General features: G+C 50.2%; 1 protein-coding gene across 1 annotated transcript; it reads right to left on the bottom strand.

Annotated features, from left to right (window-relative positions):
* Positions 1-623: 623 nt before the first annotated feature.
* Positions 624-21,875, bottom strand: LOC128400269 (sodium-dependent serotonin transporter-like). Its single transcript, XM_053362426.1, has 13 exons — positions 21,677-21,875; positions 19,108-19,242; positions 16,627-16,846; positions 14,247-14,385; positions 12,876-13,010; positions 9,906-10,072; positions 9,014-9,141; positions 7,167-7,279; positions 5,743-5,874; positions 4,054-4,153; positions 3,278-3,378; positions 1,533-1,700; positions 624-782 (listed from the first exon to the last, which is right to left on the bottom strand). Exons 1-13 carry the CDS (start codon positions 21,873-21,875, stop codon positions 702-704), a joined length of 1,818 nt encoding a protein of 605 aa, XP_053218401.1. The 3' UTR covers positions 624-701.

Genomic DNA, 21,875 nt, shown 5'->3' with positions numbered 1-21,875 from the left:
TTGGAGGAGGAAAACAAGAAAAAAAATATTCTGAATCTCAGAAGCCAGAACAGCAAGAGGGATCGCTGCGCAGTGAAAGCAGCAATCCCTCTTGCTGTTCTGGCTTCTGGGATAGCTGCGCAGCCTGCATTCACTCCATAAGACGCACACACATTTCCCCTTACTTTTTAGGAGGGAAAAAGTGAGTCTTATAGAGCAAAAAATATGGTACCTCAAGGGAGGAAGCTTGTTTTTCCTGCTCCAGAGGGCAGCATTCAAACCAATGCATTCAAATTGCAAGACAGGAGATCCCAGCTAAACATCAGGAATAACTTATTGCCAGTAGCAGCTGTTCAACAGTGGAGCAGACTCGCTCGGAAGGAGGTGGACTCTCCTTCGCCAGAGGTTTTTAAGTAGAAATTGATTCACTAGCTGTGATTCCTGCACCGCAGGGGGTTGGACCCTTGGGGCCCCTTCCAATTGTATGAATACAGCAGGTAGAGGAGTGGAGAGGAGGAGCAAGAAAGTTGTGACTTGGGAGTTGTCCAGTGTTGATGGAAATGCACTTTGGTGCCCCTGCAGCTGGTGCTGGACGAGCAGGAGGCATCTCGCTCTCCTGGGGAGGTGAAGCAAGTGGTGCAGCTTGGGGCTCCCGGTTGCTCTGGAGTTGGCCCCCTCTGTCCTGCTGGCCTCTCCTTTCGGGGGGCTGTCCGTGCCGTGGATTAGGGGGCCAGTGGCGTGAGCCCAGGCTCCATGGGCTGCTCTTGAGCTCTCTTCTCCGGCCGAAGGCAGACTGCCAGGCGCTGGATGACCAAGGCAGAGAGACAGACAGTGAGAGGGACAAGCCTGGAAAACACCACTCAAGTGATGGATTTTACTTGATTACAGACATTTCCCATTCCATCTTTATTTTATATGGTTCTTTTACCACTTTAAACTGACTTGTCTAAGCAATTTCCCATAAAAACAATGCGTAAAATAAAAAACGTACAAAACGTACAAAACATGGGTCCCAGTTACAGCAGCCTGGGGAATATATCTTGCAAAGGAGAGAGGGGGAGCTGATGCCAGTGGCGCTGTAGTGGTTAGAGTGCTGGGCTAGGACCTTGGAGAGACCAGGGTTCGAATCCTCCCCCTCAGCCGTGAAGCTCACTGCCTCTCTCATCCAGCAGGCCATAAGAAGCTCTTCTATCGCTGAGTACCATCACAAGCAAACACTGTATATACATCATGAGGTCATCACCCCCCAGTTCAATTTCCTTTGAATATATTACTCACAAAGAAACACTAAGAAAAAGTATATTTTGGGGGGAGTGGTTCCCAACAATGTGCGTGACTGGTTCATAACTTAGCCACTTCGCCGTCAGACTCCCTGAGTTGCACAGCAGGTTCACAGGTTCCATGGAGTCAGGTAAGCTCAGAATGGCAGCCTTCGTGCCCCCTGAGAAGACCTAGAATTCCACCACTGCTGAGGGAAACCCCCTTTCTTGAACCCCCGCCCAGACACAGGCATCCACACAACCACAGAGTAGAGGGCATTCTAGCTCCCTGACCTGCTTAAGAGATCCCGGGGTCCAGACCAGCTTGTAGACCATGTAGACTGGGATGCAAATGAAGGATGAGGCTCCGATGAGGTAACCCACCAAGATGCTCCAGTCTGGGTACTGGTAGTCGAAGAGAGTGAGGGGAGGCTGGTCCAGGAGGGAGCTGGCAATGATGAACTGACAAGAGGAGACAGGCAAAGTCTGGGTGCCAAGAACCAGCATGGAGAGCCCTGCCCTGAGCTAGCTGGGACACCCATCACCAGTGGCTTAGTGTGTGTGACCAGCAACTGGGGCAAGGCAACCTGTGTGCCCTGATTGGCACAGGCAAGGAGTGCCACGTGCTCCAGCCAGCTGGGTGCTTCCCAGGTGGGAGAAGCAGCTTGGAGATCAGCTGGCAGAGCAGCAAGGGCAGGCAAGAGGGCAGGCGGTTCCAGCCCCACCTTGTCTCCTCACACAACACTGCCAGGGGCAGCCACTGAGTGACAGGTACCGGAAATGAGGTTGCTGTGTACACACAAGCACACATACGCAGCACATGCCTGCACACATGCATCTGTGCAAGATGGAAGGCAAGCATGCTGCCCCACCACCCGCCTCAAACTCAGCTTCCAGGTGTCTGGGACAGCCATATGACGCTGGGAGCCATAGTCCAAAACATCTGCAGGGTGCTAGGTTGGCAGAGGCTGTTCTACACTAAGTGGTATCAGATCTCCAGTCTCAGGCAAAGAAAGGGCTTCCATGTAACTTGCTACTGAGAATTATAGAACTGAAGAGTTGGAAGGAACCCCAAGGGTCATCTAGTTCAACCCCCTGCTTGCCCTGTCCTAGTTTTATTTGAGGATCCATGGGGAGGGGGGATTGAAGCAATTGCCTTGGCTGAGAGGGCTGGAGAATCACATCTGGGAGGGCCAAGCCAAAGAAGGCTGTGCTGAATCACAGCAGGAAGGCCAGTCTCTTCAGGACCACAGACAAATCCCTGCAGCAGGTGGCCCAATCTGGAGCTCCCCCAAGGAGAAAGGGGTCACAGCAGCACACAGGGGCCTTCTGGAGGCTGACAGGTGCAGACTTGCTGGACCAGAGGAGAGAGCTTTTCCTCTGAGTCTGAGGAGACAAGGAAAGCCATGTCCCCTGCCTGGATGGTCCTGGAGCAGAAGAAGATGTCTTCCCAATCAACGCCTCCTCCTCCTCCTCCATCTCTGGCATGCCATGTTCTTTGGTCACTGACCAGAGATGTTTTTAACTGGAGATCCCCAGGATGGAACTGAGAACCTTTTGCCAGCAAAGCATACATGCTTGCACTAAGTGGCAACCCTTGCTCTCAAGGGAAGGGGCCCGAGAAAGCCCCTCAGCCTCATCTCAATTCCCCAGTGGCCAGCATTTTGAGAACCAGCAGGTGTAGTGGTTAGAGTGTTGGACTAGAATCTGGGAGACCAGAGTGCAACCCCCCACTCAGCCACAAAGCTCACTGGGTGACCTTGGGCCAATAGCAGTATCGCAGCCCAATCTCACAGGGTTGTTGTGAGGATCAGGTGGAGAGGAGGAGAACTATGTAAGCCACCTGGAGCCACTTAGAGGAACGGTGGGCTCTATATGCTGCAACAACCACATCCATCCCTTATTAGCTTGGCCTCTCTTTCCCTTCTGCTTCCTCCATGGTCTCAAGCACATGGTCGGCATTCCTGGAAGCAGGGAAGTGTCTCTTTTCCTGAGCTGGACATTGGGGGTGAATGAGGATGATGAAGATTAGTACTTACTGCTAGAAAGGCTGGACTGACAGCAGCCCAGCAAACCTGCCAATAGATTCCTGGAGCAAACCCCAGCATTGCCTTCACGTCATTGCAAAACTGCTGGATCCCTGGAAAGAAAAGAAGGGGGCCAAGGAGGGTGGAGCTCCTGTTCATGCGGCTGTGGCAGTTGTGGGATCTGCACCACAAAAATTTCAGCCACAGTAAGTGTGTGATCCCTCTCAGCAGGTGCAGAAGTGCCATTTGTGTCACAGTGTTGCTGCAGGCTCAAGACCTTTGTATTCACTTTGATCTTTCCTGATGTCAATTCTTATGAGTTTGACTTTGTTTAAACTACTAATTCATTTGGATTATAATTGTATTGCATATTGTATTTGCGTTGTAACATTTCATTTCATATTTTGTTTTGCTGTTGTACATTGCCTGGAGATGCTTGCATGACAAGTGGCATATAAATATATTAAAATAAATAGTCTAATTAAAAAAAACTCCCCACAGCCCCCACAACAATGGATGAATGGCACAGGAACATTTGGCACATAAGGATAATGATGAAACATCCAGAGCAGCTGTGGTGCAATGGCTGTTGGAAGCAAGGCCTTCTGAGGTGTGGCCCCACCTCTATAGAGTCCTTTCCCTATGGAAACCCACTGGACACAATCCCTCCCCCCGACTTCTAGGCAATAGCATGTACAGGGGGTTGTTTCAGAAGGCAGGGAAGGCTGAGAATCTCTCCGGGGCTCATGGTAAACCTAGTAACTGGGACATGGTGTTTCTCTCCTTACCGTAAAACCAGGAGACTGCAATGGACTCCAGGAACACCACTGCTAAGATGGAGCAGCCGGCACCAAACTCTTCCAAGAGTTTCACGATGTATGACCCGCCCTAAAATGGGAAGATCCAAGCTTAGTAGCTTCTCAGCTGGGGTGACAGATATGGCCAATGCTTCTCTGTTGAGATCTTGGTCATGTTACCATTATTGCTACTATGAGTGGTTAAACATGCCAGCCATAGCTGGTCTCTAAGGTGCTACTGGAAGGGATTTTTTTATTTTGTTTCGACTATGGCAGACCAACACGGCTACCTACCTGTAACTATGCCAGCCATATGTTAAACCATGCCAGTGGTTTAACAATGGCTGTGGGAACAGTTGAAAGAGTTGAGTATGTTTTGCTGGGGAAAGAGAAGAAGAGGAGACATGATAGCCGTCTTCAAAAAATCGAAAGGACCATCACACAGAAGTCAGGGCAGGTTTGTTCAGGAAAGGGCAAGCAAAATGATCACTGGGATGGAGTGACTATTTCCTATCAGGAAAGGCTTTTTGGTTTTAGATAAAAGGTGAGTAAGAGGAGACATGACAGAAGCTGATTAAATTATGCATGGCATGGAGAGAGAAGTGGAGAGAGAAGTTTTTCTCCCTCTCTCATAACCCTCAAATTTGAGAATATCCAACAAAGCTGGATGTTGGAAGATTCATGGAACCCACTCTCAAAGGAGGCAGAGTTGACCATCAACCTGGATGGCTTTAAAAGGCAATTAGACAAATCCATAGAGGAGGAGAGGGCTAGTCATGACTTCACAATCAGAGGCAGCAAGGCTTCTCAATACCAGTTGTTGGAAAGTGCAGGAAGGGAGAAGGCTCTTGGGCACAGGTCCTGCTTACTGGCTTCCCATCTAGTTGGCCACTGCGAGCACAGGATGCTGGACTAGATGGGTCCCTTTGGGCCTGATCCAGCAAGCTCTTCTTATGTTCTTTATGTGCCAGTCCCACCAATGGGGGGAAATGGCTGGGAAGCAGTTTCTGGCTAAACATGAGGAGAGATGTCCAAATGGGAAGGGTGGCTTGGCACTCTGCCTCAGAGGGCAGCAGGCACCCCCTTCTGGAGATATTTAAGCCAAGTCTGAATGGGCTTCATTCACAGATGAAGTAGTTGCAAGGTCCTGTACTGATCAGGGTGTGGACTAGTTGGCCTCCTGCATCTATGATTCTATTAAAAATGCTGGTGAAAGAACCCCAAACCACAACTCTTTGTCCTGGCTATTCCTCTGTTACTTGCTTCTCTCTCAGTCTTGTGTCTCCACACTTGTAAACCAGGGTATTAACAAGATCCCTTTGATCAGGTCTTTACTGAGCTCTGTTGGCCAGTTTGTTGGGGCTCTGATGTAGATTTGTCCTTGTATACGAAAACTTTCCCAGCTGATGCCCTTGGGGGCAACAGGCTCTGCCCCTTTTCTCAACATTTTGATTCTAGACACCTATATTTTGCACCTACCTCAAGATTCTAGCAGAAAATGAAGTGGATCCCGAAAAGTCCACTTGTTGTAGGCTGTTGGACAAGATGACCCTTGGGATCCCTTCCAACTCTACTGTTCTAGGATTCTGTTATTCTAAGTCTGAAGGCTGTCAACAAGCAAGAGACAACCAAGCCCCCTCCCCCCCCCCCCGCATATGGCTCCACTTTTTGGCAACTCACACTGGTCAGAGTGGCTACAGAGCCCAGGAAGCAGGTTGTGATGAGCCCCAGGACAAACAGCTCCCGTTGCTTGGCCAGGAGGTGGGGGTACTCGTCCATTATTGCTGTGATCATAGCCTCCAGGCCCCCAAACTGCAAATACACCCCCCCAAAAGAGTTGTCAGCCTGAGTCAGCAAAAGGACACTGTGTGTGTGTGTGTGTGTGTGTGTGTGTGACAGAGACAGAGACAGAGACAGAGACAGAGACAAGAGACAGAGACAAGAGACAAGAGACAAGAGACAAGAGACAAGAGACAAGAGACAAGAGACAAGAGACAAGAGACAAGAGACAAGAGACAAGAGACAGACAGAGAGAGTTATGTGAAAGGCTCAGTCAAAATATGGGATAATTCTTCCACATGGCACTATGGTGGTGCAGCAATGCTTCTGAATGCCAGTTGCTGGAAGCCACAGGAGCAGAGAGTGTTGCTCCTGTGCTGAAATCCTGCTTGGAGGGCTTTCCTTGGGGGCATCTGGGGGCCACTGCGGCATATCCTCATTTGTTCTTGTCCACTGCTTTTCCCTGAGGAAAACCACTCTTTGGCACTCCGTCAGAGCAAACAGCAATTTGGGTTGATGTTTGCTCTGATTCAGAGCTAAGGTTTTCCCTGGGAAAGGAGCAGGGCAGGGGGCAAACCACTCAGACTGATGCCTCAGAAGTGCAGGTTAAGTGGAAAGGTGCATCGGTGCCGGCTGCCTGGGGCCCTGGGTACTCCAGCCCCCACAACATTCCCCATGAAGGCACCCACAAATTTTGCACCAGGGGCATGTGTGCCCAATGTCAGCAGGTACATCAGCATGTGCGTGCAATGTCAGCACACCCACTGACTTGTGCGTGTGACATCAGACACACGTGTGCCCATGCTTGGGCACCCACAGTCCTGGGGCCAAGCCAGTGGGCCTGGAGGTGTGGACAATCCCTGTGAGAACAGGATGCTGGACTAGAGGAGCCCCTTTGGCCTGATCCAGCCAGGCTCTTCTCTGAAGGTGCACACTTTCAGAATTTGGAAATATTTCAATTCGCAGTAGCCTTTTTTTCAAAGAAACAAATAAAAAAGGAATGATGTGCTACATTGGAGGAGTGTCCTCTTGCGGGTGAAATCAAACTAAAAACATGGTGAAAAGAATCCCGTAATCTTCCCTATTGCCTGACCACAAAGCAGGGTCACTGTTAGGGGTGGCTTAGGGGGCCTGAGCCCCAGGGCCCTGGACCCCCTGCTCCAGTTATATGTCTGGGGGGGTACATTTCCATAGCAGTTTCCCTGCCTCACCCTGCATCTATGTTAGCACAAGCAAAGTTTGCCCAGGTTTGTGGAGAGCTATGCCCTGAGCCTTTTAAAATCTAGCAATGCATGATTTGGGGTATAAGGCAGAGTTCTCCCTACCGTGCTGTCCAGTCCCAGTGTTATCATCATGAGGAAGAAGATTATGGCGAAGAAAGTGGAGCCGACCATGTTAGCGATGGCTTCAGGGTAAGTGATGAAGAGGAGGCTGGGCCCTAAAGAAGAGAATATGCCAAAGAGCTGTGGCTCTGTGGGGAGAGCACCTGTCCCAGGTTCCATCCCTGCAGCATCACCAGGTGGGGCTGGGAGAGACTCATGTCTGAAACCTCAGAGAGCCATTGCTGGCAGTCAGTGTAGGCAGTACTGAGCCAGATGGACCAATAGCCGGGCTCAGAATAAGGCAGCTTCCTAGCATACCATGAATGGCCAAGCATTTCCAAAGGCCAAGGGCAAATGGAAGGGATGGGACTGCTGCAATGATTGGAGGATGGCTGGCGGCTAACAGATTGAGGTTGAATCCTGACAAGACTGATGTACTGTTTTTGGGGGACGGGGCGGGCGGGTGTGGGGGACTCCCTGGTCCTGAATGGAGTAACTGTGCCCCTGAAGGACCAGGTGTGCAGCCTCAGAGTCATTTTGGACTCACAGCTGTCCATGAAGGCGCAGGTCAATTCTGTGTCCAGGGCAGCTGTCCACCAGCTCCACCTGGTATGCAGGCTGAGACGCTACCTGCCTGCAGACTGTCTGGCCAGAGTGGTGCATGCTCTGATTATCTCCCGCTTGGACTACTGCAATGCGCTCTACGTGGGGCTACCTTTGAAGGTGACCCGGAAACTGCAATTATTCCAGAATGTGGCAGCTAGACTGGTGACTGGGAGTTGCCGCCGGGACCACATAACACCGGTCCTGAGAGATCTGCATTGGCTCCCGGTACATTTCCGAGCACAATTCAAAGTGGTGGTGCTGACCTTTAAAGCCCTAAATGGCCTCAGCCCAGTATACCTGAAGGAGTGTCTCCACCCCTATCGTTCTGCCCGGACACTGAGATCCAGCACCGAGGGCCTTCTGGCGGTTCCCTCATTGCGAGAAGCAAAGTTACAGGGAACCAGACAGAGGGCCTTCTTGGTAGTGGCGCCCGCCCTGTGGAATGCCCTCCCATCAGATGTCAACTGACAACTACCTGACATTTAGAAGACATCTGAAGGAAGTTCAGGGAAGTTTTTAATATTTAATGCTGTATGTTTTTAACACTCGATTGGGAGCCGCCCAGAGTGGCTGGGGAAACTTAGCCAGATGGGCGGGGTATAAATAATAAACTATTATTATTATTATTATTATTATTATTATTATTATTATTATTCCTCTCTTGTGGGTCTGCAGATTTTGGATTATAAGCCAAGAGCAACTCACAGCATTTTAAACATCTTGGGGACTCTTGCCTAAATATACATGAAGATGTTCTCTCAGGGTTTCACTATATGGAACCCCTGAGCTTTGTAAAGGCCAAAATGCCACATTCAAAGTGTGTGTAAATCAAGTGTACTCTCTACGCCTGCATGGCCACAGCTTGCCCTTGTGTTCAACATCGCATGGGCAGAAACCTCCTCTAACTGGATGTGGCAGGGACATAAACACCAAGCAGAGTATGGAGGGTTGTCCACATCTCAGGTGTCACAGACTAACGGAGGGAATTTAAGGACTGGGTGAACTCTATGGCAGACTCTCCTTCCTTGGGGGTTTTTAAGCAGAGGTTGGAGGGCCACCCGTTAGGGATTCTTCAGTTGTGATTCCTGCATTGCAGATGATTGGACCCTTGGGGGTCCCTTCCAACTCTGCAATGCTAGGATTCTGTGTTATGGAGTGTGGAGCATGAGGCCACAATCAGATGCACCACGTGGAAGAATTTTTAGCACTGCAGTTTTGACGCACATGACACGCAGAACACAAACCTTTGTCTCTTGCCACATCCTCGACTTCCACATCCCTCATTTCTGCCATGTATCCCAAGACGGTGAAAATGACGAATCCTGACAGGAAGCTGGTGAGGCAGTTGACCACGCTGGTGATGATGGCATCCCTGGAAGGCAAAATAAATGAGTCTCTGGACAGGCCACAGGCCTCACAACAAGGTGACCTTGACTGTCATTGAGAGGATGCAGCAACAACCTGGTTCTGCAGCACCAACTCAGGGCTAGCGGAAGACATTTTGCTCCCTGCAGCAAAAGGACAAGAGGATTCCCTCCCCATCCCAACCTCCAGAAGCCCACTGGGCTGGCAGCTGAATCTTAATTCTACCATGACAATGTGATGGTGTGCCTCTCCTCTCCTCAGGGTAGCCATCCTGGTAGGGCCTCCCGCACTTACCCTCTCTGCTCGCTGCTCTGCCTGGGGATGGCATCCTCCCTGCAAGCTCAAATAAATGCTGCAGTGCACCAGTGGTAGCACCAGCATGCGCCATCAAAGGAAAGCAATGCCTGCATGCGCACAAGGCCTTCTGGAGAGGCCAACCCTGTGACCTGTTCCACCAAACAAAAACCAAGTCTATATGGTCAGCCCACATTAAGCCTTGAAATGAGGGAAGACTGCAGGGTTACCAAAGGCATACTCACTCCTTCCCACAGGAGGAATGGCAGTTCCCTGGGAGTTGAGCACAGCTTACTGGCACACCAGCAAGGCGTCAGCCAAGCTTGGCCAGTCCTCACTCAAGGACATGGTGCAGGGAAAGCCATTCAAATCATGGTGCTGCAGAGACAAGGTTATTAGCCCTGTCTCACTCATCTGCAGTGGAGGCATGGGGGGAGGGGGCAAAGGGAGAATTTGGATTTGGCCTCAGGCCCTTACCGGTAGCAATTGTTGTGGAATGGATTGTAACTGGACAGAGCGAGGAGGACACCAAATCCTGGCCCCAGGGAGAAGAAGATCTGGGCGGCAGCATCGACCCAAACCTGCACAGACCCAAATACAACAGGCCTCTGGCTCAGAGGAACAAAATAGAACCCAGATAGAGGCTAAACATCCAGAATCATCCCCTCCACCACAGGAAGGAATCCTGAGACCTGTTGTTCAGTTGGGTCACACCATGTTGCTCCTCAGGAAGGAGCAAAGACTCCAGTTGTGGGTGTAGTCAAGCTGTCTAATGTTTGGGAAGAGCTGTTGCCAGGATACATGGTGAGGGACTGAAAAGACGGCATGTGGGGCCGTAGAGACAAATCTGCAAATGCAATTTTATATGTGGAGATGTATGTTTGGACTTCAATGTCACAGAAAGGAAGCCAACTCATCTCCCACTCCAAATCACCCCAAATAAGTCCTTCAATGAATGTGTGCCCCACCTCAAGTTCCCCCCAAATAATTTCCTTTCCAATTAATTTGCCCTCAGTTACCTTCCCAACAGATCTTACTCCAGATCAATTCAATTTCTCTTCAATTATCCCCATTCATTACTCCTGACACACCACTAGGTGAAATTGTTGGGCCTTTCCTTCTTTCCTGAAATTAATATTGTGCCCAGAAGCCACGATCACCTCTGTCTTCAGTTCCCCCCATAATTTATTACCCAGCTAGAAGCACTTGGGGGCACCTAGGAAAGGGCTTGAGGCTCACCCTCCCTCCTTGCTCCCTGCAGTGCCCCTGGTGGTTGCCCTCATGGCTGGCAGGTGGTGATGGTGGCAGTGACCACAGGTGAAGCGTTTGGCAAACAGATTGTTGGGCTGGGGGAGTCTTTGGACAGATCCTGGTCCTTATTAGTTCCTCAGAGCAGGAGAACGGAAGTCTTGGCCCACCTGTCTGTAGGGGCCAACCCCCCCATGGATTTCCACAAGGGGAATGGGGGGGGGAGACTATAAAGGCAGCACCACTTCTTGGTTCTGATTCCTTTGCTTTTTCTCCTCTCCACCTGATTAGCTTTAATCAAAATTTGCCAGGGCAACTCAGCGGTAATTACAGGCAGGAAGTGTATTGTCAGTCCTGCTTTGCAAAGACAGTGAGAGGGAAGCTGGCCAACTAAATCCCCAGCAGATGCAAATGAGATGAGTGATTCAATTAGTGATTTACATTTCCAAGGGCTGCTTTTGATTATTGCTTTCTGAAACAATAATGAACCTAATACTCTCCCTCCTGACAATCCACCCTCTGATCTTCTCTGGAGTGCAAAGCCAGGTGGAGGGATGGTCAGGAACCCCACAGCTAGGCTTTAAAGAGAGCCTGCCACTGTGCTCCCCCAACCTCTCCCCTGATTCTGTCCACTGCAAGCCTCTCCTCCCTCTTGCTCCATGGGGTGGGAGTGTCTCTGCCCACTTGGGTAGGTGTGCTGCTAGAGCATCAGATGCAACCTGGGAAAGGGACCAGCCTTGGTGTTGTCACATTCTGGTAATCATTAACATAACACTGCATTATGCAATGCTCTCATATCAGTATGGAATACTTAAGGCTGGCTTTGAAATGGCAGATGGGACGCCAGCAGCCAGCTTGCTCAGAGGCTCGGGCAGGGCAGCTGGCCTGGTAGTGCAAGGTGCCCCTTGGGGCTGCCATAGTAGCTCATTTGCAACTTGCTTCTGGTTATTTAAAGGAAAGGGCTCAGGCCCAATCATGCCTAGAACAGGCTGAGAGAAACCTCTATGCTGTTTTCCTGGTGCTTGTTCTGGGGTGGGAGGAACACATCTTGGAAAGCTGTCTTAAGGCCCCAAGGAGCTTCAGCACTGCATCAGGTGGACTGCCAGGGGCCACCTCTGCATACGAAGTCACTTTGCTGCTTCTTGCTGATGGCCGACCTGACGCACATCTGGTCAAGGCACAGGAGCCCAGCCAGCGAGCAAAAGTGGCAGCCTTCACTATGTTGTGCAGCTGTGCAGGAGGCCTAAGACCATAAGAAGAGCCGGCTGGATCAGGCGCAAAGGGGCGCATCTAGTCAAGCATCCAGTTCTCAAGTGCCTGTGGGAAACCAGCAAGTGGGACCTGAGCACAAGAGCCTTCTCCCCTCCTGTGGCTTCTAGCAACTGGGATTCAGAAGCATTGCTGCCACAAACCATGAGGACAGAGCACAGTCATTCTGGCTAGTAGCCATCAATAGCCCTCTCCTCCTCCATGAATTTGTCTAATCCTCTTTTAAGTCAAGCAGGTTGGTGGCCATCATGGTCTTCTGTGGCAGGGAGTTCCATAGTTTAACTCTGCACTACATGAAGTAAAAAAGGGTAGTAAAGGACCCCTGGCAGTTAAGTCCAATCATGAACGACTCTGGGGTTGCGGCGCTCATCTTGCTTTACTGGCCGAGGAAGCCGACGTTTGTCCAAAAACAGTTTTTCCGGGTCGTGTGGCCAGCATGACTAAGCCGCTTCTGGCAAAACCAAAGCAGCACACGGAAACGGCGTTTACCTTCCCACCGGAGTGGTACCTATTTATCTACTTGCACTTTGATGTGCTTTCGAACTGCTAGGTTGGCAGGAGCAGGGACCGAGCAACAGGAGCTCACCCCATCGTCATGGGGATTCGAACAACTGACCTTCTGATCAGCAAGCCCTAGGCTCAGTGGTTTAGACCACAGTGCCATCCATTGCCTTTTATCTCTCCCCAATCTTCCAGCATTCAGCTTCATTGGAGGACCCTGGTTCTAGTGCTCTGAGATTGGGAGAAAACCTTTCCTCCATGTTTTGCCTAATTTTATAAACCTCTGTCAGTTGCCCTTTTCTGAACCTTTTCTAGCTCTACAACATCCCTTTGGAGGTGAGGTGACCAGAACTGGACACAGTATTCCAAATGTGGCTGCACCATCAATTTGTATCATGGCCTTATGAGGCAGCCATCATGCTGGCTTACGGCTGTGCTGGTGAGCTTCTCCCAGTTGGGTCGCAGGTAGAAGACGATCCCTCTCCAGGCTCCTGGCAGAGTCGCTCCACGAATCAGCAGGATGAGCAAGACAGCGTAGGGCAGGGTGGCTGTCACCCACACCACCTGGAAGGCAGCAAAGGGGGTGCAGTGGGCAGGGCCATGGTGATCAACAGCTCCCCATCCACTTCCCCTCCTGGGTGGGCTGTGCATCCCTTCCTTGTTGCCCCAAAACGTCAAGTTCCCAGATTTTCTAAGTGAATCTCCTGCTCCCTCCCTCTCACTTGTGGTTTATGGCCAGTCCATCAGAGTGGTCAAATTACCATAGCTCTCCCTTGGAGTAATTCCTACATATCTCCCCAGTAGGATGTTTATTATCATAATCATCATTGCAACTATTGTTTTTATTTTGAAAAGGGGGTTTTGGCATCCTGGATCAAGCACAACTGAATGCTGTAATTGGTCAAATTATTCCAATTGGCTTGTTTTGCACTATTTATTTGGATCCTTCCTGCCAATCCAGGAGCCAGGCAGAGCTGCCCTGAGTGCCTCCCTCCCTCTTCTCTGGGGATCCTGCTCAGCCCCTTCTCCTTTGGGCTCTGGACTCTTTCATCGGGGGTTATTGTAAATGTTTCAAACTTAAGGGCTAGGAAGCTATTTGTTTGCTTTCAAAAGGAAAATGAAGATGCCTAACAGTGCAGAATTTGGTACCCACATGCCCACTGTGGAATTGCAGGAAACATACAGATTCAGGCAGATCTATTGAAATCTGTCCAGCCAACCTCCTCTCTTTGCATGCCCCATGTAACTATCCTTGGAGCAGTGAGCAAATCATTAAAAATAAAACAAAAGATTATTATAAATCAGATTATAATAAATTTTTTAAAGCAAAACAGTTCCTCATAAAACAAGAAAGGAAACTAGCCAGAGAACAAAGCAAAATTGATTCAAAAGCTTGATGGTTGGGGTAGAAGAGGAGGAAAGATTTGCACTACCTCCTAAATCTCAGCTGGTGGTGAGGTCTTGGCACCTCAGCAAGTGGAAGGTCCCAGAGTTTGGGAGCCATGAGCACCATGAAGGTTTTGCTGCTAGCTGCTCCTGTTCCCACTTGACACATTACCCCTCTCTAATCCTCACCTCTCCCACCACTGCTGTCAGCCACAGGGGGCTGGAGAAACACCTCAGAAGTGGTGCAGGTCAGCTGGGGGGGGGTCAAATATTTGCTGCCACGGGGGGTGCTACTTGCAGGTAGGACAATGTCCCTTCAGGGGCCAGTGCAGAATGTATAGCTGAGACATTTCCCCCTCCTTGATCTGCCCACCTCCAGGAGCCTGGACAGAAGGGAGTCAAAGCATCTGTTACCTTCCCAGAGGTCTTTACCCCTTTCCAAAGGCTGAAGTAGACAATGGTGAAGATGAGGAAGAGGCAGAGGAGCAGCTGCCAACGGATGCCTCCCACGTTGGACAGGCCCTGCGAGTTCTGGAGCTCCAGAACCTTCCTCCTGAGGCAGACAGAAAGAGAGAAACAAGTGGAAACATCAGAGTGCCATCGCCCTGAGCGCCTCACTTGTCACCAGAGCAGGCTCTCCTTGTACACACAATGGTCAAGGGTGCAATCGTAAGCGCCACTGAAGCCAATGGGACTTAGCTCAGAGCAAACATGGTTGCAGAGGCTCTGAAGCAGGAACTGGGAACCCTGGTGGGTGGCCCTCCAGATCTTAAGAGCATCAGAAGAGCCTGCTGGATCAGGCCAATGGCCCACCTAGCCCAGCATCCTGTTCTCAGGGTGGCCAGTCAGATGCCTTCAAGGGAAACGGACAAGCAGGACCTGAGCCCAAGAGTCCTCTCCCCTCCGGTGGCTTTCCACCCAGTGGGTTCCATGTAACTCTGATTCTTGCACTGCAGGGCGTTGGAACAGATGACCCTTAGGGTCCTCTTTGACTCGACAATGCTATGGTTCTATGTTGTTGGATTCCAGCTCCCATCAGTCCCTTGTGCCAGTCTAACATGGTCAGGGATGATAGGAACTGTGGTCCATTGATACCTGCAAGGCCACAAGCTTTAGAGATGCAAGAGAGGGCAGGCTACCGTGCCTATGGTGCCTTTGATAGCCCTGCAGAGGATATTTTGAAGGGTCATGGAGAGGAAACAAGAGAAGCGTGCTACTATTATTGTACCTTTGCAACATTTCTAACCACTGAAAAGACAAAATAACAGTTAATAAAAGCAGGAAAAACTAGTGAATGAGAGATAGGAAGTGAGGGAGGGAGAGGGTTCAGGCAGAATTTGCAAATGTTGACAAAACCACATACCGTATTTTTCGTCCCATAGGACGCTCCGTCCCATAGGACGCACCTAGTTTTTTTGGGGGGAAATAAAGGAAATTCCCCCCCCTTTATTTCCCCCCCAAAACCAGGTCGGGGAAACCTAACCAGGTCGAGGAACAGCGGGATGGCGGCACTGCGCCTCCCTGCTGTCCCCCGAGCTTGTGGGGCTGGCCGATGTCTGCCCGGCGCGCGGGGCGCTCTGCTTCAGGGTGCCCCGGGCGCCGGGCGGCAGGCTGCTATCCGCACCGTGGGGAGCCCTGCGGGGAACTCCTGCAGGGCTCCCCATGCTGCGGATGTCTGTCCGGCGTGCGGGGCGCTCTGCTTCAGGGTGCCCTGCGCGCCGGGCGGCAGGCTGCTATCCACAGCGTGGGGAGCCCTGTGGGGAACTCCTGCAGGGCTTCCCACGCTGCGGATGTCCGCCCGGCACGAGGGGCGCTCTGCTTCAGGGTGCCCTTCGCGCCGGGCGGCAGGCTGCTATCCACAGCGTGGGGAGCCCTGCAGGGAACTCCTGCAGGGCTCCCCACGCTGCGGATGTCCGCCCGGCGCGAGGGACGCTCTGCTTCAGGGCGCCCCTCACGCCGGGCGGCAGGCTGCTATCCGCAGCCTAGACAGCCCTGCGGGAACTCCTGCAGGGTTGCCTAGGCTGCGGATGTGTTCCCTAAGCGCCAGGCGCTCTGCTTTAAGCGCGCCCGGCGCTGCAGGAAGCAAGCTGCTATCCGCAGCCTAGACAGCCCTGCAGGACCTCCCGCAGGGTTGCCTAGGCTGCGGATGCGTTCCCGAAGCGTGGGGCGCTCTGCTTTCAGCGTGCCCGGCACTCCGGGAAGCAGGCTGCTATCCGCAGCCCAGACAGCCCTGCGGATGTGTTCCCTAAGCGCCAGGCGCTCTGCTTTAAGCGCGCCCGGCACTGCAGAAAGCAAGCTGCTATCCGCAGCCTAGACAGCCCTGCAGGACCTCCCGCAGGGTTGCCTAGGCTGCGGATGCGTTCCCGAAGCGCGGGGCGCTCTGCTTTCAGCGCGCCCGGCGCTCGGGGAAGCAGGCTGCGGATGTGTTCCCGAAGCGCCTAACGCTGTGCTTTCAGCGCGCCCGGCGCTCGGGGAAGCAGGCTGCAGATGTGTTCCCGAAGCGCCCAACGCTGTGCTTTCAGTGCGCCCGGTGCTCCGGGAAGCAGGCTGCTATCCGCAGCCTAGACAGCCCTGCGGGAACTCCCGCACGGCTGCCTAGGCTGCGGATGTCTTCCTGAAGCCTGGAGTGCGAGAGCGGTCGGTGCGCACTGACCCCTCTCGCTCTCCAAGCTTCAGCGAAAGCCTGCATTCGCCCCATAGGAGGCACCCAGATTTCCCCTTCATTTTTGGAGGGGAAAAAGTGCATCCTATAGGGTGAAAAATACGGTAAATGCAGGAGATGACACAAACTTACACGTAAAACTCCTCGGCTGGCGACTTGGAGTGGTTGGTCCAGGTGACGTTGCTCTTCCCAAAATAGCTGGTGCAGTTGGGCGTATTCCAGGGGTTGTCACAGCTGGTCCAGGGCAAGGTGTGGGTGAATGATGAATAGAAGTAATACAGGGCCCAGGCAATGATGGTGTTGTAGTAGAATGAGACATACAGGCCAATGATGCAGATGGCAAAACCGATACCTGCGTGGAGAGCAAAACAGCACCTTGGAGGGCAGGGATTGGGGGGACTCCCTGGTTCTGAACGGGGTAACTGTGCCCCTGAAGTACCAAGTGTGCAGCCTGGGGATCATTCTGGACTCACAGCTGTCCATGGAGGCGCAAGTCAATTCTGTGTCCAGGGCAGCTGTCTACCAGCTCCATCTGGTATTCAAGATGAGACCCTACCTGCCCGCAGACTGTCTTGCCAGAGTGGTACATGCTCTGATTATCTCCCGCTTGGACTACTGCAATGCGCTCTACGTGGGGCTACCTTTGAAGGTGACCTAGAAACTACAACTAATGCAGAATGTGGCAGCTTGACTGGTGACTGGGAGCGGCTGCCGAGACCATATAACACTGGTCCTAAAAGATCTTCACTGGCTCCCAGTACATTTCCAAGTACAATTCAAAATGTGTGTCATGGGCCAGTCGGCTTCACCTGCTGAGTAGCAGCCTAAAGGAGCAGAAGGCAAAGTGATTCCACCTGCTGCTGATCATCCCTCTTGCTCCTGATGAGAACTAGCTCGCTCCAGCTTTCTTAAGCATGGTTTCTAGTCTCAGTCATTTGCTGGAAACAACATTTGTCTTCCTGACCATATCTTGCTGCTTCTTGCTTCTCAAGACCTTGGACCCTCGACTTTCTTGACCCCCGGATTGTCTGACCATGTAAACTGAGATATTCCTGACCTTAGGACTGAACTGAACCTTGCATATGGACTCTGCCTCCAGGCAATTACTCCCCTGAGATATGGCTGGTTGGCTGGTTTTTCCCTCCACTGAGCTCTACTATGACAATGTTGGTGCTTTAAAGTCCTAAATGACATTGTCATTCAGCTTGGACACTGAGGTCCAGCTCCAAGGGTCTTCTGGTGGTGATGCCCATCAGATGTTAAGGAAATAAATAGCTATAGAACTTTTAGAAGACATCTGAAGGCAGCCGTGTATCAGGAGGTTTTAAACCTTTGATATTTTATTATGATTTTATATGTGTTGGAAGCTGGACAGGGTATAAAAAACTTGAATGACTTGAATCCCACACCATCCACCCCCCGCCATGGGGATTGGGTGTGATGTGAATCTAAGATGAGTGTATTACACACGAAAGCTCATACCTTGAAAGCTTATATTTAGATGATCTTTAAGGTGCCACTGGAATGATTAAAACAGATTTTTTCATCTTTCATCTTGTTATTTATTATGACTAAGATGAGTGGCTAACCACTTTCCTCTGGGACCAAAGGTCAAGAGCTCCCTCTCCTCCTGCAGTTTCCAGCAACTGCTATCCCAAAGCACTTACTGCCCTCCAACAGTGGAACCAGAACAGAGCCACCCTGGCTAGCAGCCATCCATAGCCCCCCCCCTCCTCCGGGGATTTGTCCAATCCTCTTTGAAAGCCATTCAAGCTGGTGGACATCACTGCCTCCTGTTGCAGCGAGTTCCATAGTTTAACTATGTGCTGTCCAAAGAAGAGCTTTCTTTTGTCTGTCCTGAATCTTCCAACATTCAGCTTCAATTGATGTCTGAAACTTCTAGTTGCCATGAGAGAGGAAGGAAAACTTTTTGCTCTGTTCTTTCCAGGATATGCATCATTCCACATACTTTTGTCGTGTCCCTTTTAGGTAAGTTGCTCCAACCCACTGATCATTTTGGTTACCCTTTTCCAGCTCAACAATATCCTATTCTGAAGCAGTGGAATCAGAACTGAACACACTATTCCAAGTGCTGTCATGCTGAACAGCTGCAAGGAGACATGATAATGGTTGATTTATTTTCAATCTCATTCCTAATGATCCCTCAAATGGAAATTTCTTTTCTCGTGCCTCCTGCAGGTTGGGCCCGACATTCTAGGGAAGCATTTAAAGCTTAACATCTTTTTTTTAAAAAAGAAATTAACCTTTTTACTGTTTTGAGTAAAAGTAGCCTCTGAATATTGAAAGCTAGTTTCTTTTAAGATGTCCTAAGTCTAGAGACATAAACATTGGGTGAGTTGAGGGAGACAGATGGCTCCTTTCTTGAGACATAGATTTTAATTTTAAAACTTAAAGCATTTTTAGCCAAAAAGGCTCCCAGGGCAGCTTCCAAAAACATTAGTAGTAAATAAGGGTGACAGTATTACCCTCATCATTACAATCTAAAAGACACGGCACACAATGAAAGAGGGAAGGGAGGGAGGAGAAAAAAAGCAAGCCCATAGCTCATAGAATCTTATAATTTTCATCCTTGCTTGTTTGGCTGGTTTTTACCTTTAAAGATGGGGCAGATGTGCTTCCAAATGGGTATAGCTCCTACCCGATGAAATTGTCCGAGAGCCAGCTCCATGTAAAAGAGAGGCACTCCTCCGAAAACGGCCATCAAGATGTACGGGATGAGAAAAGCTCCTGTGAGAAGAGAACAGAAAGGCCTCCATTATCCTGCCTGCACATTCAGACTGTTTGAGGGGGTCTGGGCAGGGCAGGGCCTTAACAGGTTTTTCCTCCTGTGCTGCTGGATCCAGGGCCACCAGGAAAGACCTGGCCTCCATCTCCCCGCAAGCAAAAAAGTCTTGGCTGTGAGACAGTCAAGTCAGCTGTGGACTGGGTGAAATTATAAAAATGTTGTGAGTGGGTGCAAGGCAGCCAGCACCCCAGGCAAGAATCCCTGCAGCCCAGTGGGGATGGAGGGACAGCTGAGAGGAGAGAGAGTTTCATGAATATGCTTTGCCCCCTCCCAGTGATATGAATAATTCATGGTCTGAATGAAAGACCTGGGGTGGGCAGTGGGTCCCCTGTGATAAAGCCTCCTCTTCCCTATAAAGGGTGGATCACTCTGAGACTGCAATCCTAATGAGCAACATTCACTGCATTGATGGTACACCAGTGCTTGTGTAGAAAGACATACCTGTTGTGCTGGGGAGAAATGCACACCCCACAACACTGGGGATAGTTGATGGAGGCACCCAGAGGAAGCAGCACTAGGTGTGACTGTCATGGGCAAGTCGGCTGTGCATGTGTGGGGATGGGTGTCACTTATCTACATCTCTGCCAGGGTAAAGGGCTTAAAAGGTGCCTGGAGAACTCAACCAAATGTTAAAAGACGGCCATCCAACTCTGCTTAGAAACCTCCAAGGAAGGAGAATCCACCACCTTCCAAGGGAGACAGTTCCACGGTCAAGCAGCTCTTACTGTCAGAAAGTTGTTCCTGTTGTTTAATTGGAATCTCCTTCCTTGTAAGCTGGAGAAAACAAGCTTCCTCCATCTTCCATGTGATAGCCCTTGAAACATACCACCTCATACTGAGTCAGACCACCATCCATTGAGCTCAGTAGTGTCAACACTGACTGGCAGAGGCTCCCCAGGGTTTCAGAGAGGGAGCCTCTGCCAGTCTTTCCTAGAGATGCTGTTGGGGATTGAACTGGGGACTGTCTGCCTGCATTGCGGATGCTCTGCCACTGAGTCTTGGTCCTTCCCAAGGTTTGCTGACCAGATCATGTTGATTCCCTCCCCCCGACTCAGTTCCTTTTTTTTTTTTTTTTTGGTATTTTAAATAGCTTGATTGCATAAAAAATGGAAGCCATGCTAGGAGGCATTAATAATTAGAGGGATAAGGAGAGAGAGCATGTTCTTTATTGCAAGATCTGTAGCATGAGAATACCTTGTATTAGACATAAAATGTCGCTGAGTCATGAGCAGGTTTACTCACTATCTTGCAACATTTGTGTATATTTTGGATTATTTTTCTAATTAGCCAACACAGCTTTCTACATTCTTGTGTGCTAGTTATTCCAGGAATGGCCAATACCACGGACAGCTCCTTGGAATTTTTTAAAAAAACACACATTTCTTTAAAAAACAAACAAACTAATCTCCTGCATTATATTGACTTGTAGAACAGCTGCAGAGCCAGGAAGAATGTGGCATTTGGAGCCTGTCATTTGGAGCCCTCCAAAAGACAAAGCCTCAGACTTTGCAATAAAAGGAGAAAATTTGGCTGCTTTTCAGTGCCTCTGTTTTAACACCATTTTCAACAAAAACTATCCCTGTCTGTCAACCAAACTAGTGTATTCTTTGTGCATCTGAATGTTCCAAACAAAGCCATGTATGCCATGTCTGAAGGTCACTTACCTTTTTCCAAGGAGCTCAAGGTGGCATACATGGTCCTCCTTCTCTGCATTTAATCTTCATAACAGCCCTGTAAGGTAAGCTCGGCTTGGCCAAGTGGGGATTTGAACCCTGGTCTCTCCCAGGTCCTAGTCTGACACTCTATCTATCATACCACACTGGCTCTCAGATATGGTCTTTGACATGGACGCATCAATCTCCTTCCCTGAACCAGTTTTATTATCATGGAATGTCACAGTACCTTTTTGAAACACTTTTCAAAGAAGAAAAAAGTTATAAAGGGTAAGTGGCTGAAATTAGGGAAGTTGGCTTAGAAACATGTAACTGACACAATCCTAGAGGGGCTACTTCAATGTAAACTATGCAATGAAAAGAACTCCTGGGGCAGATCTTATACCCATTTTTTGTAAGAGGGTTTTTTTAATGCTGCACCCGGCTCCTTAAGAGCGGTTCCTTCCACATTCAGAAACCCGAAACTTCTGATTCAGCCAGGAGTTGCAAGAAGCTGTCAAGCAGGAAAGGATAAAAGAAATGATGGGGAATGAAGAAGGATTCTGCAAAGTTAAGACAAGTATTGAAACCCTAGTTAGAAACAGAAAATGTGGGATCCCAGGCAAGGCATTAATAAGACTCCCACAATTAAAGTGGAAAGCAGTTAACTGTTTAGAAGGGGATGGGGTAGGAGAGAGCCCAAAATCACACCCCGTCTCCTTACCACCTCCATTCTGGTAGCAGATATAAGGGAACCTCCAGACGTTGCCCAGATCCACAGCAAATCCTATCACTGACAAAAGGAAATCCATCTTTTTCCTCCACTTGTCCCTGGAGTCTGCCTGGGTGAGGAGGGGTGCTGGGCTAGGGTTTGCCAGAGCAGCATGCCCGGTGATGAGGAACTCAGCTGGAGGAGCAGACAT

The sequence above is a fragment of the Podarcis raffonei genome, chromosome 13 (assembly GCF_027172205.1).
Source record: "Podarcis raffonei isolate rPodRaf1 chromosome 13, rPodRaf1.pri, whole genome shotgun sequence".
NCBI classification, from domain to species: domain Eukaryota; kingdom Metazoa; phylum Chordata; class Lepidosauria; order Squamata; family Lacertidae; genus Podarcis; species Podarcis raffonei.
This window is presented reverse-complemented; position numbering and strand designations above follow the sequence as displayed.

What these genes read in the sequence shown, in the direction of transcription:
- LOC128400269 (XM_053362426.1), bottom strand. Translation starts at nt 21,875, where the DNA reads ATGTCTGCTCCTCCAGCTGAGTTCCTCATCACCGGGCATGCTGCTCTG. An exon ending in CTGCTACCAGAATGGAGGTG is followed by an intron (nt 19,243 to 21,676) that starts GTAAGGAGACGG and finishes CTCTTCTCACAG; the next exon opens with GAGCTTTTCTCATCCCGTAC. An exon ending in CCAGCCGAGGAGTTTTACGT is followed by an intron (nt 14,386 to 16,626) that starts GTAAGTTTGTGT and finishes TGTCTGCCTCAG; the next exon opens with GAGGAAGGTTCTGGAGCTCC.